Below are 18,381 nucleotides of genomic sequence, written 5' to 3' on the forward strand. Positions count from 1 at the left end.
GCTCCTCTGATCGTGCTATATCAGTCTTGCTTCAGGATCTCAATGCTCACTTTGCTATTAAAGACTTGGGTGCACTTCATTTCTTTCTTGGTATTGAAGTTCACCGGACTGCTGATACTCTTCTTCTCACACAAGCCAAATATGCACATGATCTTCTTGCCAAAGTTGGTATGCTTGATTGTAAGCCGGCGCCTACGCCTTTGTCTCCGTCTGAGCCACTATCATTACATGAAGGTACTCCTCTTGGTCCCGAGGACAGCTCTCAGTATCGCAGTATTGTTGGTGCTCTTCAGTACCTCACTCTTACTCGCCCAGACTTGTCTTTCTCGGTAAACAAAGTCTGTCAATATCTTCATGCTCCCACTACTGCTCATTGGACTGCAGTTAAACGCATTCTTCGTTATGTTAAAAATACACATCAGCTTGGCATTACTTTCAGACAGTCTTCTTCTACCCTTCTTAGTGCCTTTTCAGATGCCAATTGGGCAGGCTGTATAGAGGATCGACGCTCTACTGGCGATTTTGCTATTTTCATTGGTCCAAATTTGGTTTCTTGGATTGCTCGGAAATAAGATTCTGTCTCTCGCTCCAGTACTGAAGCTGAATATAAAGCACTGGCGAATGCCACTACAGAGTTAATATGGGTGGAAGCTCTTCTTCGTGAACTTGGTGTGCGTCTTCGCGAGAAGCCTTGTCTTTGGTGTGATAACTTGGGGGCGACCTATCTCTCGGCAAATCCTGTTTTTCATGCCCGCACCAAGCATATTGAGATTGACTATCATTTTGTTCGTGAACGCGTTGTAAACAACCGCCTGGCTATCAAATTTATCTCCACCAAAGATCAAATAGCTGATGGGTTCACTAAGGCTCTTCCGGTTAAAAACTTAGATGAGTTTAAGCGTAATCTCTCCCGTGCTTTAGATTAAGGGGGGATGTTAGCGTATGTAATATGGTACGTGTATATGTACGGAGTAGTACTCCGACTATACACGTACACCTCATGTACTGTCACGTAGGGGGCTTTTCCCTACTCTATATAACACGCAACCGATGGCCCGAGAGGGTTAAGCATCGTTACACCAAAACCAACAGGCTCCTTCTTTGACAGAGACAAGCCTGGCAGTCCTGGCATTTTCTTTTCGACAAATGGTTGCCAGGGACGGTGACGGTGCTGTACTGCTGGCTGCTGCTTGCAGCATGCTTCCACGATGTGAAGATGCGGAAGAAACTGAAGCTTGAGCGGTGCATCACGGCATCAAGCTCGTCCTCTATAACTTGCCTACTTAGGTGATAGTGGAATCGGACTGCTCGGCGGTGGTCAATGCGCTCAATGCAAAGGACCAAGACAGATCCACAATAGGGTTGCTGATGCCGCAAAGTTAACCAGATCAGCTATTTAGGAATGATCTCGATAGTTCCATTAGAGAGCTTGCTGCTTCCCTATGCGGATTGTAATCATCGTGAATCAATATGATCTATAAAGCTCTCTTTCAAAAAAAAAAAAACTGTCAAAAATGCAAAGGTCAAGGTTCAGCGTCCCCCTAAAAAAAGGTTCATCGTCGACCACAATTAATCGATCATGGTCTGCATCCCCACATATTCGAATTTTGGGGTGGGGAGAAAATGGATTGGAGATGCCTCCAAATAAGCATGTGCAAACACCGTTTGGTTGGTTTGTCCGGCTTGGGTCAGTTCAAAATTTTGTACTAGCTCCAAAGTTGAGATTGAAAATGTGAAAGAAAATAAACTAGGTACTAGCTGAACGGTTTCAGATTTGCACAAGCTTACCTCCAAGAGACCGGGCTTGGATGTCGATGCGGTGGCCTCGGATAGAGAGGATCCAAGTTGGCTCTTTGACGGACAATGTTGCAGTGGCGGCACCTCCTTTTGGTTGTATAACCAACGAGCGAAGGGACGCCGAATGTTCCTGGTGTTGTCGTCTACGTGGTGGTGACTCCTAGATATAGATCCGAAGACCATGAGCTAGTGGCTATGGTCCACCCGTTGGGTTGTTTGGACAGCCATTGGGTGGCATGGGTGAGATTCTGAGCGAAAGCTTTGCGCAACGGCGATGGCATCGATACCTATGGGAGCCGCGTCCCTCTTGGGGGGGGGGGGGGGTGCTGCTATGGGTCCCTCTCCGTTCCAGAGTTTTGGGTGAAAACCCTAGTTCGATTCTATGGACTCGGCGCCGACATGATACGTCGTAACCCTCTTGGGGGCGTTCTCATGGAGCTCAGGTTCACGTTCGTTGTACTACCTTTGTCCGGATTTAATTGACTTCTATCTTATTTGTTCATTAGCCTTCTCTCCCCCGCGTCGATTAAATACGAACGGAGGGAGTAGCTTCAATGTGATGTTGTCCGATGGTTTCTCGGAAGACATAGTTTTGTTTCTACTCGGTAGTCTAGTTTTTTTTTTTGCTTTCCTTTTTTCTTCTTCTTTTGCTTGCTTTGTAAAAAGGTTTCCTCATTACCTTATATCAAATTGACCAGTTGTGGCCTTACAATAAAACGGGGTGGGGTGAAATCCTGTTTGACCGTCTTAGTTTTCAAGAAATCTATACTCATCACTAATCCACCGAGACCGTCTTCGTTTTCAAGAATATAGTTTGATTCAAGCCGACTTGGGAACAAATGGGTTCGAGATGCCTTCACTTCACTGTGGCTGCACAGTGTGCACATAGCATTTACTCCGTTCTCCCCACAGACCAGATTAAACACAGCAGCAGTCCAAGGTCCACTCACTTCACTCCTCCCCACGGCTATTTCAAAAACACGAAGAAATTTCAAACGCTAATTAATTTATTAATCAACAAGCCCCTCCTCAAAAAATAATTAATCAGTCGACATCCTCTCGGTAATTAATCTCCACCCAAGGAAAACCCAATTCAAACTCGCAGACAGCTCCATCCACACCAGGTAGCTCAAACAAAGCAGAGCCCTTTCTTGCTCCTCGCCCACTCACTGCCGTTGCTTCACTCTCACTGCTGCTCCTCAGCTCGCTCGCTCGCTCACGGGCCACAATCCCCGCTGCAGGAGCCAGATCTCGCCGGGAAGAGGAACCCAGCCCAGCCCCAAAAGCAATGGCGGAGTGAGGCGCGCGCGCGCGCGGATCGAGCGATGCAGCGGGTGGCCATGGCGGAGGGCGGCGCGGGGGCGGGTGGGAGGACGCTGGGCGCGGTCATCCGGGAGAAGGACGAGGAGCTGGCGCTCTTCCTCCAGATGCGCCGCCGCCGCGGCCAGGAGGCCGACCTGCTCCTCGACGCGGACGCCGGGGACGACGACGGGCTGCTGCTGCTCGACCCTCCCCCGCCCCCGCCGCCGCACGCCGGTAAGAAGAGAAAGCTCCGAGATTTCCCACTGACCCGTCCGTTTCCTCTGCTCCTGCTGTTCTGTTCTTATGTGGGGGCGAAAACCCTAGCTTACCCGGTCTGGGTTTATGGCGCAGAGCCCCGGGCGCCGGCGCCGGCGCCGGCGGGGTACAGGATGGGCGCCGGGTTCCGGAGGGCGCCCGGCGGGGCCGACGACTTCCTCCACTCCGACGCCGGCGACAAGAACGACTACGACTGGTAGGTGCCTCCCCGCTTCCCTTTCACTGACGCAATCTGCTAATTCCGTGCTGTTCTGGTTGCCCGGGCGACGAAATCATTGCTGCGGAGAACGTTGGAGCTACTTAACTCGGACTCCACCATTGCGAATCGAATCCAACCTCCGTTTTCGGTCATTGCTTGGCGCTGGTACTCTGAAGTCTGAAGTTTGTTTGAACTGTCTATGAATGCAGTGCTGCTTTGGTCTAATACATGCACGAGTGGCAAAACTCCTGACATGCAGTTGCCTTGCTTATTCAGGAGTTGTGTTCTACATAGTCTTTGCTGAGGCCCCCATCCTTTAACTGGCAGCTAAATTAATGTGCTGCTACTGTATATTTCGAATTAATGTGCCGAGATCTTATACTAAAATTTTGGGGTGGCAGTAATACGTGCTTTCAGCTTCTGTTGCTGCCATTGTGAATCGAATCCAGCTTTCGTTTTTGGCCATTGCTTGGTGCTGGTACTCTGAAGTTTGTTTGAACTGTCTATAAATGCAGTGTTGCTTTGGTCTACTCTAATCTGCACGAGTGGCAAAACACCTGGCATGCAGTGCCTTCCTTATTCAGGAGTTAGATAGTCTTAGCTGAGGCCCCCATACTTCAATTGGCAGCTAAATTAATGTGCCACTAGTGTATAGTTCCAATTAATGTGTAGTATCATGTGCAGTGGTCTTATAAGATTTGGGGGTTGCAGTAATATGTGCTTTCAGCTTCTGTTGCCGCCTCCGCCCTGCAGAGTTTTAATGCCAAGCCATAAAGCTTTGTCTTCTGCCCCAATTCAGTTGTTGTTGGTTAGAGTTTAGCTGTTGTTGTTAGAAAGGTGGTTGTGGGAGGTTGCAGTTGCCTCCCTTGTTGACCCTAGCCACTACTCATTTCACGCTGTAGGGCGTGCGGTCTGGATGGAGATGCGAGGATTGCAAGATCTTCCAGAGCTCTGTTTGTGGTGTTGTCAACTTGCCCCAGTTTTCTTCTCTTTGCTTTTTTTGGTTGGTTGGCTAGTTAGGGCGTCCATGACGCGGTGAGCTATCTGTGATTTTGCCCTTTTTTTGTAAGATGCAATAGTTGGATGTCATATAGATATTTTCAGGTTTCTCTAACTTAGATCCTACAAGCTACCTATCTTAGCCCTAGCAGATTTGATTGGTGCGGTTTGACTTGTTTGCCATGTTTTTGTCCTTAATGCCTGTTCAATCATTAGCGTGTTAGTAGGTGTGTGGGCGTTAGGTCTCTAGGAAGCCATGGTATCATTTAAAACATGTTCTTTTTGTTAAGAGGACTATTGGGTTGCTTGGTTGGTAGCTGGCAGGTGGACTATGGAACAAGTTCACATGATATCTGTCTTGGTTTGCTATGTGAATTTGGTTGATGGAACTATATACTGATTAGTAACAGGGAGTCATGAAATGGATTCAAGCGACCTTTTATAAACCCGCTATTTAGTGTCCATCTCTTTCATCCTATGCATGATATAAATAGTTCTGTTGCTACATGAATGCCACCATAGAACATTTTACTCGCCAGTGAATATGGTTGTAACACTTTATTTTGATATTTATTTTTATGCAAAGTTAATCAAAAGCCATATGATGGCTTCTGAAGTCTTCACAGATCCAACTAGAATGTTACAGATTTTGATATGTTTGTTGCCTACCTTTTCAAGTTCATTCTGCCACACCGTACATTTTAGTTAGAGACCAGTGTTGGTCTGCAGTTTCAGAGTACTTATCTGGCCTTCCTGACAATGAATCTGTTCACTTTCAGGCTTCTCACTCCACCAGGAACTCCACTATTCCCGTCTCATGAAGCTGCACCGAAAAGGTCTCCAGTGAGCCAAACTGGATCACCAAAGACTCGCCAAGCCGCCTTGAAATCTAGGGTGAGCAAATGAAACCTGAGTGTTACTTGGTTTCTGCATGATTACCTACTGGGGTGAATATTTTTCAGTTATTCACGTAATTCAACAAACTTCTGCTCATGGCGGATCCAAACTGATATGATGTAACTGAATCTGTGCACCATGTTAGAGTATATGAGTATATACTACTTCAGTTTATGTTTTGAATTATTTCGATTTTCATGCAGATAAGCTCTCCATAGATTTATCTCAAAGATAGTACTTTGTTGTCTCATAACTTTATATTGTATTTGTATGCAGATTTTGACATGTATATATCTGTACAGTTGGTAATTAGTTGTTACTGTTGTTAACAAGACCTTTAGAGTCTGGTTTTGGGGTCGCTGCTTTCTATACGTATGATGTTTACTTATAACCATTTGGATGTTCTATCTTCAATAATTTCCTTTTTATCTGCTTTTGCATGGTACTATAGCTGGCCAATCATGCAGATCCTCCACCAAGAGCCACACTTCCATTGAGAACAGCATCGTCGAACAGCTTGAACTCAGCTGCAACAATTCGTCGGCCATCGTCATCTGGGGGGCTTACGTCTAATTCTTCGAGGCCTTCAACACCAACTGGACGTGCTGCACTGACCGCTACATCCAAAGGTTCAAGACCGTCAACACCTAATTCTCGGGCTACTCTGCCTGGCAAGACTGGACCTACTGCCCCAAGATCGTCAACGCCCACTTCCAGGTCAACACTTCCTGCAGCAAGGTCAACACAGCCGCCAGCAAGGTCAGCACAGCCTCCAGCAAGGTCAACACAGCCTCCTGCAAGGTCAACGCAGCCTCCTGCAAGGTCAACAACTCCATCAAGGACAGCTGGCTCTGGCAGTGCCACCAGGACATCAATTCCTGCAGGCAGAGCATCAGCACCTGCTAGCAGATCATCAACACCTACTTCAAGATCAACAATGCCTGCTACTAGATCAACTACACCTTTGTCCAGGCCCTCTTTACCAGCCCAAAGCAAGGCTGCATCAAGGTCATCAACCCCAACAAGGCGGTCTTCTGCCCCTGCCCCTGCCACCCAGCACAGTAACTTGCCCAGTCCAGTTCGATCTTCCTCGATCTCCAGACCAGGACCTACAATGCCCAAAACTTCTGCATCAGCAGCGACAACAACAGCGCCAGCACCTTCAAGGGGCAGCTCACCTACTGTCAGATCAAGACCATGGAAACCTTCTGAAATGCCTGGCTTCTCGCTTGATGCGCCTCCAAATCTGAGGACTTCACTACCAGAAAGACCAACCTCTGTCACTCGGGGTAGACCTGGAGCACCTAGTTCCAGATCATCCTCTGTGGAGCCTGGGCCAGCTGGTCGACCAAAACGCCAGTCTTGCTCTCCTTCAAGAGGGAGGACTTCAAATGGCAGCGTGCCTTCGGGGAGCTCCATGCCGGCAGTGAGAAGATCACATCTTAACGGAGGTGACAGTGTGAACCCAGTTCAGATGGGCAATAAGATGGTTGAGAGGGTAGTGAACATGAGAAGACTAGTTCCTCCGAAACATGATGATCAAAGATCCAGCCTCAATAGTCTGTCTGGGAAATCTTTAAATTCTCCAGACAGCTCTGGCTTCGGCAGGTCATTGTCAAAAAAGTCGCTGGACATGGCACTTCGGCACATGGTAATTTCCCCCCCTTTCATCTGTTTAACCAACACCTAAAATTACTCCATACGTTAAATTGAAACTGAGGTGTAATTTTGCACAGGACATTCGGCGCAGCATTCCAAACAATTTACGGCCTCTTATGACGAGCATTCCAGCATCATCTGTGCATAGCGCCCGGTCGGGATCCACGAGGGGCAGACCACTAAGTGTATCGGACTCCCCTCTCGCAACAAGCAGCAACGCCAGCTCCGAGCCGAGCGTCAACAACAACCTGATGTGCTTTGACAGTATTGACATCGACGATGAGCTGTGCAGCAGCGATAGAGCAGGACATTATGCACGATGAGGTGCATCTATGCTAGTCCTATTATAAAGTTCTGACTGATGAATTCTTACGACCTCCAAATGTTCAGAGCGGCAGTGTAGAAGATCATCTCCAAGATGATCTGATGAGCTGCTTTATGTAATGTGGTAGCTGCTCTATGTAGGTTCATATATTTAGGTTCATATATTTATCCATTCATGTAATGTGGTAGCTGCTCTATGTTCAACTATCATCTGGACCTTTGTATTGTTATTGATATGGAAGATTCTGTCTTTAATCTGTTCCTTCTTCAACCAGTTTGCTATGCTGGTACCAAAACGTGTCCCTCTTTCTGAACTGTATCGGCAATGTGAACTCATTAGCCGTTTCTTTGAAGCATATGATATTGGAGTCACCAGTTATAGTAGCCTACCTTACTGAATGTAGAATCCCATATTGTTAGGGCTGCTAGATTAATGTTATTGACAGCAAATACTGTTCTGAAATTAGCACAATAGTTATCAACTTACAGAAAGGTTGAGATAATCTGTCATGGACTGAACATCAGAATTTGAACAGCTAACAGGTACAGCCGGAACAATGTAATACTGGACTATGTTGCTCTACTCGGGTACAAGGTGAACACTAGCTACCACAAGAAAAACTCCTGCGTTTTATTTTTGCTACTGCAAGGAGCTATTATGATCAAGGAATTATCCTGAAGATGACATAACCATCTCACAGATACTGTTGGAAGAGGAGAAGCTATGAGAGTTCCAAAACTGTTTCTTCAGAAGTCAAAATCAGTAACTTGCGATGGATCGAAGAGGAACGGATAGGGCAGACAGACCAGGAGCCCCAGGAACAGAACGGCGATGCCAAGGCCAATGTAGGTATTATCAGGCTCTGTTATTTCCTCAGAGAGAGGAGCGATTGGACCCCGCTGCAGGAAGAAGATGAGCACCACAAAGTAGAAGGCAACGTCACTGAAGAGCGACGAGAGCCCAAGCAATCCGATGGTGACACTGCTGAGCCGAGACGATACCTGTCACAGAGACAAGTTTGGGTTCATCAGAGGGTGCATCACAAGCCGAGGCTGAGCAAGCACATAAGTTTTTCAGGTAGCCTTTAATCTCGCTTTATTGTTTAAGCAGCACCCTCTTTACCTTTCTTCCCCACATGGCGAACGCTATGCGACCGCCATCGAGCTCTCCTGCGGGGATGCTATTGATGGCGTTGATTAGGAGACCAGCCCAAGCCCATAAAACCAGTGGGTTGATGGATAGCTGTGTCCCTTCTTTTAGAACATCTCCGAGAATAAGCTTTGCTGTACCAAGGAAAGATGGATCAAACTAAGAAGAATTTGCATAATTCAAAAGCATGCCGTGTTTACATAGTTCAAACACTTACCAAGACTACCGAGAAGAAATGATTGATGAAATACGGCTGGATCTACGATGATGCCGATGCCATCACTAGGAGGTAAGGTGAAGCCGAGCAGCAGAAGAGCAAATCCAAGGGTGTACCCCGCGATCGGTCCAGCGCCTGCTACCTTCAGTAGGTCCCCGCGGTTGCGGACAATGTTGACTATTCTGGTGATGGTACCAAAAGATCCTATCTACAGCAAATAGAGAAAATGAGACACTCGTATATTATGGTGCACTGGATAAGTTGGAAATGCTGGTGCCAAAGCTACAGTCTATCTCCCAATATTCCCATGTTTGTTACAGAAGGCCTGCAGTGATAGTGCCTTTTTCTATCTATGCTATAAAAAGGCACATTGCAGACCAAAGACTGCTTTCGAATTACAAATAGTCAAATACGCAACAGAAACAAAATGAAGTTTAACATGCTCTTCCAACTTTATCTCATAATCTGGAGTAACCAAGGAAGTCATCGAAGATTTTTTCCTTTTCTAGAAAAAATGACAACTTTCCTTGTTGAAGTTGTAGACCTGCAACTTACCTGCCAGCTAGGAACAAAATATGGCACTGAAAGCTTGACCCCAGCATCCTTAGCAGCAAGGATGTGTCCAATTTCATGAACCCCTACTATGAGTCCAGTTACCAGGGCACCAGACAGTCCTTCTTTCAATAGCTCAGGGTTATCAAATGTTGATCTGGAGAAGAAAAATCTTGTGAAAAATAGTACCTGACTAGTGTTTGACACAAATTATCAAATATAAACAGGTTTCCTTTCAAGTTAGAGGAATTCAACAGAAATTGTTCGCATTAACCAGAATTAAAACAATGTAATTGGAAATAGAAATTGCACATGTATTAAGAAGGCTTTGTCACGACAGAAAGATAGAAGTTTAGCATCATATTGCTAATCTCATATCTAGTGTCTAGAGTATAACATCACTTGACCACCTTGTAACTTCAAAATTGTTTCAACACAAAGGTCACATGTTGCAATTCTAAACTGATATCAAACTACAGAAAATGGAAATCAATACCTCAACTCTCATAGTATAAAGAAATGAACAATTTGGTTCAACACAGGATAAAGAAAAATGGTGAATAAATGAAAGAGAAACCTCATACAGCAAGTTGTCCTGGAGGACAGGTACATTTCGAAGCAACAAGGTGAGGATGGTAACTAATCCGAATGCACCAGCAGCAGCCCACTCTGGGACGGCTGAAAATTCAATTTACCAAGAACCGAATCAGCAAGCTCAACAACATACTAATGCAAACATTTAGGCGGCTGACACTTAGGAAAAATATTAGACCACTCTGACCAACGAGCACCGACGAAAAAGGTATTACCTCCAGTAACAGGCTCCACTGTCTGCCTAGGTACAACTACTGCAACTGGCTGCTCATCCTCTGGATTGATGAGAAGAAAAACCCTAAATTCATCACCAAATTTGTTCTGTTGATAACCAGGAGCGGTACAAAGATCAGAACATTCACATGTGAACAAGATAATTTTTCAGAAGGACTGGCTTTTCAAGTATCATGTTACCTCTAGTCTAGTAGTGATCTTCTCAAAACTTATGGCTGGCACACCACGCAAGTTCCCCTTGAATAGTATTCCTCCCTTATGTATACAAGTGAAGGTAGTAAATAACAATAAGTTACTCAGAGAAAATTGATATCTATTTACATGAGAACATTGCAGATCAGAGTTTAAGTCATACACGTAATCATTTAACAGGTAAGTCCTATTTCTAAGAGAATTTGATATATTTGAACTTTATGCCTTGTCACGTAACCAGGTATCGGTATGGGTACATCTTCATAAAGACATTTAGTGACAAATAATTTGCAAGTGACATTTGAGTGGAAATTAGTAACAAAAATCCAACGTATGCACATGAAGGTAAACGATAAAGCCATGAGATGTCAGATATTCACCTCATAAGGCTCATGGCTGGTCACGAAGAACGTGTCAAAACCGAAAACTTGATCCTTTAGAATGTCTACTGTTTCCTTGGGGATAGTAACAGCTTCCTCAAGCTGTTGCTGCAGATCATTGAGATTTAAAATGTAAACGAGAATTTTCTCTTTAATATCAACTCCACCATAGAGATTATGAGGAACAAGTAGTACATATCTCTGATTTTTAATGTCCCACTGAACTTATAAACATACTAGATACCGAGAAAATCAATACGGAAACATTTACCTTCATTCCAGGCAAAGGCGAGCCGCTAGCAACATCGACAACCTCCACCTGTGCCTGTTTTTAACAGTAGTTTATCGGACATGCCATGGTTGCATTATCAATGTCTATAAGGTGAAATTTGTCGTGACGTCAACTTCATTACTGCGAACATACCTGTGCAGCGCTATCAGTGCCTGCAGTAGCATCTTTGTCGATGTTCTGAACAGTATCGCTGGTGCTAGCAACCTCCACCTGCTCCTGTTTTCAACAGAATTTTATCAGGCATGCCATGGTTGAGTTCTCAGTGCCATGCCATGATTACTACCACGAGCATTACCTTCGCATCACTGGCTGCTGCAGTACCAGTCAATCTGCTGATGTTCCGAAGCGTGTTGCTGATGCTCAGCGGCTCTGCATTCGGGGATTCATCTTTCGTCTGGTGAGGACATGTGAAAGCTAGACAATTATAGTTCAGTCACGTTCTCATTGCTCATCTAGCTAGGATCCTAGGCCCGACAGACATGAGAAAACCACACACTGCAGATGCTCTGATAAGTAAGGCATACAGGTGACAACTTTGGCATAATGCATTTCAGACTCGATTTGAGAAACTGTAAAAGTAAGGATGGTATAGGTACGTTATCTGCGCTGGAGTCTGTCTCTGCAGTTGCATTTGGTTCTGCGACAACACTGTCAACTGAAGGCGATGAAGCATCTTCTGCAACCTCTTTTTTCTCCTGGAAGATAGAAAAATAATGTAAGCTGAAAAAAGTTGTTCCAGAATTTTACGACAGCTTGATAACGTCCCTAACACAACAGAATACCTCGTCGCCATTGCTCACAGGCTCAGGTTCAGTCTCATCCGCTGCTCTGCATGCGACTCTTCGGTTCCTTGGCCTGCTGTGAGGGCCGGCGGGAAGTAAGAGGGAGGAGCGGAGAGCGACAGTGAGGCGAGCGCCTCTGCTCCTCGTCGCCGGCAGGGAGGTGGACGCGAGGAGGAGGCGGTGGCAGCAGCATCCGTGCGACGACGACGACGCACCCCGCGACGGCGGCAGGCAAGAAGAAGAAGAACTCATGGCTGGCGGGAGGGCAGTCGCGGTGGAATCGAGAGGGAGGACGAGCGCGCGCCTTATCTCTTTCTGTCAAAAACGGTGGAAAATATAATTAAAAGAGATATTTTCTGTGGGCACGATCTTTGCGCCAGCACGAATCTCAAAGCCGGATTTCCACTTTTATTCATGACGAATGGTGGTGATTTTATTTTATTTTAAAAGCAACACCGCCTGCCCCTATGAACACGTATGTACACCCTACAGCTATGAGAGCCGATCGATCTTGAAGTTGATGAAGTCACAATGGACATCGAGGACGATGGGCTCCCTCACCTTGCGTGCTGCAGACTGAAGTCAAGGATAATAGATAGTCGCCGATGCTACCAGAGGCAGAGAAGCCACCAGTGACCTTCGCCGATGCTAACATGGGAGGTTGATGATGCAGCAAGTGTTGTTCAGTTTTGCTAGCAACGGTGGCCGGGGCTTCTACCAACGTCGCTCAACGTTGCTACAAGTCAGAGGTCAGCGTTGCTACCTGCTACCGGTTAGGGCCGTGGTTGAGGATTTGCTACAACTAGTAGTGGATTTTGCTACATTATCATATTTGTTTTGCTTGATCGGTGTTTTTGTAATGCTATGCTACTTTTTTTTTACGTTTGTAACCACCGCATGAAAAATGCTGCAATGATGTTTCAATAGCATAATTTCTTTTCCGACGAGGTCTTCGACAAGGTCTCCCCGAACTTTTTTGCCCGTCGCGTCTTTCTCTTTTGTTTTGATCGAACCTTTTTTGCTACAATAAAGTAGATTTTTTTCTTTCTTTTTCGAAATGGGGAATAAAACCCCGGCTTCTGCATCATGATGATGCACACGGCCTTTTATTAAACGTATGATAGTACAAAGTTAAAACATCTCAGGCATCACCAAGAATTGATACAAGAATCAACCAGCGAAAGAAAACAAAAGAAAACGGACTACACATCACTGTATCCGCCTATTGTGCCGCCAGCCAGCCTGGCACAAGATATCCTGAGCGACCATCTGGAGCCGTGTGCATCCAATAGCCATAGCATCCCGCTGTCCCTCCGGTGACAGAAAAGCCCACAACTGGACCCAATGTGACACCATATGGATAACCTGCAAAAAGTTAAAAGAATGTTTTTTGTTAAAAATAATATCATTTCTTGTCCTCCAGATAGACCAACATAAGGCAGAAACCCCAATACGGATGAAAGCCTTTGATTGTCTATCAACTCCATTTAGCCAATTATCAAACATATTGGTAACATTGGTTGGAGGTGGAAGAACAAAAGTAAAATTAATCGTACGCCAAAGAATTTTAGCTAAAGGACAAGTGATGAACAAATGCTCAATAGTCTCCTGCTCACCACAAAAAACACATTTTGTACAACCATTCCATCTTCTTTTGGCTAAATTGTCTTTAGTAAGTAAAATCTTATTACTTAAGAACCACATAAATATTTTTATCTTTAAAGGAACTTTAACTTTCCAAAGATACTTTCGCAAAAAAGGGGTATGGTCATTCATAAGATCCTCATACATAGATTTCACTGTAAACACGCCATTTGTTATCAATTTCCAAACAAACTGATCCTTTTCATCAGATAAAATAATCCTCATAAGTTTTTGGTATAGCTGCAACCATGAAGTCCATTTGTTACCCACCAAAAGTCTTCTGAAACTGATTTTTTTCTTCAATGAAGCATTTGTATTATTGAAGGCTAAAATAAACACGTGCTGCTCAGAGGGAGGCATGCATCCATGGCAAATATGCCCGGGTCGCCCAACACTCCTCTTTCATTTATGTAGTTTCGAGTGAGACATGAGCAGAGCGGACCGAGATCCAGTGCCTCGCTTAAGGCAAGGCACACAACGGCTTGAGGCATTACATTCACCATCCATCTGTATCCAACGGACAACAACATTTCACATCCATCCAACATCACATACTGGTCAGAAACAAGTCAACACCATATAACTTAGGCATGTCGGTCCTCACACGCGCAAAGCAAACCATCGAGGCGGGAGTGTTACATGCTAAGAACAGATTGACCTAATTTTTTACTTGAAGGATTATGTAAGAACCGATTGTTGTTGCGGAATTTGAGTGTTACATACTACCAAATTCAATGCCAAGTGCTTCTAAATTTTAATTGTTCATCTTTTGCTTGCATAATTTGTCCTTCTTTCAGATAACCCGCTGCGGCACTGGCTCAAGTGCTGGAATCAAGATTTATGTGTGTATGAAGGCTCAGTTTTTTTGGCTATATCTCTATCTAATTTTTGTTTAATCATGTATGAAAATATGACCTTTTTTGTAATAGGATGATGTTTGTTTAGTTTTCCGGAAATTCAGTAGGCAAGTCACGTTTCCGTCAATTTTGAAACAGAGCAAGATTGTCTGTTCATAGCTATAAAGATATATAAAATGTTTATTCATTTATACACCATTGCAAGAAGCAACAACTGTGCGAGAGGTGAAAACTGTTAAGCTAGCTTCATGCACTAGCCACTTGAACTAAAAGTCCGAACTTATGGAAAGGGCTAGGCAATCTACTTTATACACGTCAACACCCCCTCTCACGTGTGACGGGAAGACGAGAAGACAAGTCAACACATGTAGAGAGGCAAAGAGACAACGGAAGGCCGGATACACACGGCAGGAAAGAGGCAGCAGAAGGTCGGATACACACGGCAAGAGGTTGCGGGGATTTTTTAGAATAAATTGTGAAAGTCAGGATTTGAACTCGAGACCTAGGGCTCTGATACCATGTTAAGCTTCATGCACTAGCCACTTGAACCAAAAGTCCGAACTTATGAAAAAGGCTAGGCAATCTACTTATACACGTCAACACCCCCTCTCACGTGTGACGGGAAGACGAGAAGACAAGTCAACACGTGTAGAGAGGCAAAGAGGCAGCGCCGGGACCACACGGCAAGAGGCTGCGGGGAATTTAGAATAAATTGGGGATTTTGGAATAAATTGTGAAAGCCAGGAATTGAACTCGAAACCTGGGGCTCGAAAAGGTTCCCCGCACGGGCAAGTGAGCCCAACCGTTGAAAATCTTTGAGAGCCTGACTTTCAAGCTAGTAAGCATTCTTTTTTATGGGGCGGGGAAGTTGTTCGGCTTGGCTTGGGTAATAATATTGTGTCGCTAGGACAACGAGATTGTCGGCTCGGTCGACGCGTCAGCGAGGCGGTTTGACTTTTAGGCTAGAGCGGCGGCCCTAGATGTGATGCGTACGTGGCCGTGGTCAGCGAGCAGCTGGATTGCGGACAATTTGGGCACGTGGTTGGTATCATGGTATTGTTTAGGGGATGATATGATGGACGCGAACGATGTGAACCCGGGTGCACGTGCACTCTATAATGAAACATTCCAAAAAATGCTATTTTATAGTTTTAGAAAAATTTGAGAAAATACACTCATGTATATTCTATGTTGACACTTATTTTGGCATAAAAGACCATGTCTGACTTACACATAAATGTGAAAATGGAATTCCCTATCCCGTGAACAGTACATAACTAATTAATATAGTGTCATTTGGACATTTTGCATTTTCGTGTAGGGCACATGCAATCGTATTTTCTGCAAAAACTTACTCAAGTAAAACGTAATGTATACATGAGATTGGAGAGCTAGCTAGTTCTTTTATTCCTTTTTCAATTCAGCATGTATTGAGAACTGCCAATTTCCCGGCTCACCTTTGTGCCAAGCGTGCTAGCACTTTGGGTGTGACCCAGAGTTGGTTAGTTGAAACTTCTAGTTTTCTGATCAGCAGCCTCTTGACTGATTGTTTATAGAATGCGTTTGTCTGAATAAAGCTCTCAACATTCCCCGCAAAAAAAAACATGAACAAATTATTTTAATTTTTTGAGATATTCAAATAGTATTTTTTCCATATTGAAGAAAACGGGTGCACATGCACTCGGGTTCATCCTCGTATTTTCCTTGGTATCATTTTTTCCGAAATGGGGAAAAATCATCCCAGCTGCATTCAAGGGATACACACAACTTTTTATTAGATTATCCACAACACCTTATAACAGCAATACAAAAGATCAAACTCGAAGCCGCCTCGCTAAACCTACGCGGGGGGGGGGGGGGGGGGGGGGTGAAGGGGTGACAAAACACCAACTCACATCATCCAAAAAACCAAATGCCTTCCCAAGCCGCTCAATAGCAGGTGAGAAGCACATTCAGTCAAGCAGACTCTCAGCGCATGCCAACGCACACGCCACATAAGTTACTACTGCCGTCTTCCTTGACCCCATCTTCAAGAGGGATCATTGCATTAACTTTGCAAGGCCAGTCGTCGATGCCACCATGACGCCAGACGGCTCCACCATCCTGCACGCATCCCACATCCGTCGTCGATACCCCGCAACACCATGCTACCGAGACTCAGCGCCATCGATGTGGTAGATGAATACCACTCCACCAACATCCAGCAGCTGCTCCAAAAACGATGCCCCAAGAGGTAAAATGACGCAGGTAGTGCCACCATTGTCAGATCCGGGAGACCCAGATCTAGGGTTTCCCACGGAGCAACACGAGTGGGTAGATGCAGGCTGTGACGACGATGCCTTCAAGAAGGTTACGATGTGTGACGCCGCCATCGCCCGCCAAGACTGGAGTCGGAGCAAGGTTTTCACCGGCAGCCGCACATCCCCAACTCGCCAAGTGTAGTGCCGAGGCAAGCAAAGATGATGCTTTCGACAAGGTAACGACGCCAATCGACGCCGCCATCATCCGCCAAGACCGAGATCGAAGCACGGTTTTAACCGGCTGCCACAACACCCCCAACTCGACATTGACTAGATCTTCACCGCCGAGATCCTCCACCCCAGATCCCAATAAGGCCGTCCAGCTCCGGAGAAGAGGAGGACGCCACCGCCGATTCCAAGGCCGCCGCCCCGACGCCCAGGTGATGTGGACAGAACCACCCTCGTTGCATGCCACGGGATCCCGCAGTGCTCAGGCCCTCACGAGCCCGCCCCATCACCACCACCGCGCCACAGGCAGTCGCCGCCGCGCACCACCGCGGCTAGAAGGTGGAGAAACGGGCGCCGCCGCATCTCCGCCTAGCCGCTGCAGCAGAGTCCCCACTGCTGCCACGTCGCGCGGGCTTTGCCTGGCAACATCACCGGCGGCGGCAGAGGAGAGGAAGGTGGGAGGGAGGACCGGAGGCGATGGGCTGGAGGGGGCCCAGTGCGGGTGGCGCCGCCGCACGGGGGCTAGGTCCAAGTGTTGGCGTGCCATCATTAAGGACGTGCTTCCTGCATCTCCTGATGCCTGCCATCATTAAGACCGCACAAATTACTCTGTATGCTATAATATGATTCCTAGAGCACAATTTTTTTACAAAAACGGTGGAGGAAAATCCTAGGTGCACTGGATACCACCATGGTGCTCAACCAGAACGAGCCAGTTTGACAGGGAAATAAATCACAACATCTGGACGCCCCGGAATGACGGCGCAGCAAAGTGTCCTATTCTTTCTACTGTATGCTAACTAGCTAGGTATCTGTGAATGGATAAATAATCATCGTAGTTAGCTTGTAGCTCTGAAATTTTGTTCTTGCTCTAATTTGTGTTCAGTCACTTTGCATACTATGAGATTTTCTTTCAAGATCCAAGCAAATAAACTGAAGAAAGCCTGATCGAGAACAGGATGGCTTCCTCAGAGCATCTCCAGTCGCGTCCTCCAAACCGTCCCCCAAACCGCGCCGGATTGAGCGTTTGGGGGACGTGTTTCGTTCGTGCCGCGTTTGGGGGACGTCGCTCCCCAGTCGCGTCCCCCAAACAAAATTTCGCAAATTTTAAACTTAACTAGATTCGATTAGATTCGTCCAAACTTACATAGATTCGAACGAAATTTGACTAACTTTAAAACTAAACCTAATCTAGAACCACTTGCGGCGGCCGGAGGCGTCGTAGTACTGCTGGAAGTTGTACATCTCGTCGGTGACGACCTCCTGCTTGCCGCGCTCGTCGACGGGCTCGTCCACGGGCTCGTCCTTCACCAAGCCGCTTGGTCCTGCCTCGCCGTCGTCGGTGAGGTCCACCAGCGGCTTGCCGGAGTCGCGGATGGACATGGCGATCGCCGCGTCCAGGTCGCCCCTCCAGGCGTCCTTGTCGTCCATGGACGCCATGAACGCCGCCCGCAGCCCCGGGCAGTCCTCGGGGTCGTCGCTGCTGGCGATGAGCCGCTGCTGCCGCTCGTACTCCGCCAGCAGCGCCGCCTGCGACGCTTCCTCCGGCTCCTCCTTCACCTCCGG

At 46.3% G+C, this 18,381-nt stretch overlaps 2 protein-coding genes across 3 annotated transcripts; one reads left to right on the forward strand and one right to left on the reverse strand.

Moving 5' to 3' along the window:
• The first annotated feature begins 2,925 nt into the window (after positions 1 to 2,925).
• LOC127325806 (uncharacterized) lies at positions 2,926 to 7,710 on the forward strand. Its single transcript, XM_071827785.1, has 5 exons — positions 2,926 to 3,333; positions 3,451 to 3,571; positions 5,353 to 5,467; positions 5,922 to 7,121; positions 7,207 to 7,710. The coding sequence occupies exons 1-5, from the start codon at positions 3,123 to 3,125 to the stop codon at positions 7,450 to 7,452; spliced, it is 1,893 nt and encodes a 630-aa protein (XP_071683886.1). The 5' UTR covers positions 2,926 to 3,122; the 3' UTR covers positions 7,453 to 7,710.
• A 156-nt stretch (positions 7,711 to 7,866) lies between these two features.
• Positions 7,867 to 12,155, reverse strand: LOC127325805 (probable zinc metalloprotease EGY2, chloroplastic). Of its 2 annotated transcripts, none has more exons than XM_051352622.2 (13): positions 11,847 to 12,155; positions 11,661 to 11,759; positions 11,360 to 11,458; positions 11,197 to 11,274; positions 11,044 to 11,097; positions 10,773 to 10,880; positions 10,381 to 10,455; positions 10,182 to 10,287; positions 9,957 to 10,050; positions 9,376 to 9,529; positions 8,821 to 9,028; positions 8,577 to 8,737; positions 7,867 to 8,455 (listed from the first exon to the last, which is right to left on the reverse strand). In XM_051352622.2, the coding sequence occupies exons 1-13, from the start codon at positions 12,096 to 12,098 to the stop codon at positions 8,201 to 8,203; spliced, it is 1,743 nt and encodes a 580-aa protein (XP_051208582.1). In that variant the 5' UTR covers positions 12,099 to 12,155; the 3' UTR covers positions 7,867 to 8,200. The 2 variants fall into 2 exon arrangements, with proteins under 2 accessions (XP_051208582.1, XP_051208581.1); XM_051352621.2 differs by having other exon boundaries at positions 11,197 to 11,280; positions 11,847 to 12,154.
• Positions 12,156 to 18,381: the final 6,226 nt, after the last annotated feature.

Source organism: Lolium perenne, chromosome 3 (genome assembly GCF_019359855.2).
Source record: "Lolium perenne isolate Kyuss_39 chromosome 3, Kyuss_2.0, whole genome shotgun sequence".
Classification (NCBI taxonomy): domain Eukaryota; kingdom Viridiplantae; phylum Streptophyta; class Magnoliopsida; order Poales; family Poaceae; genus Lolium; species Lolium perenne.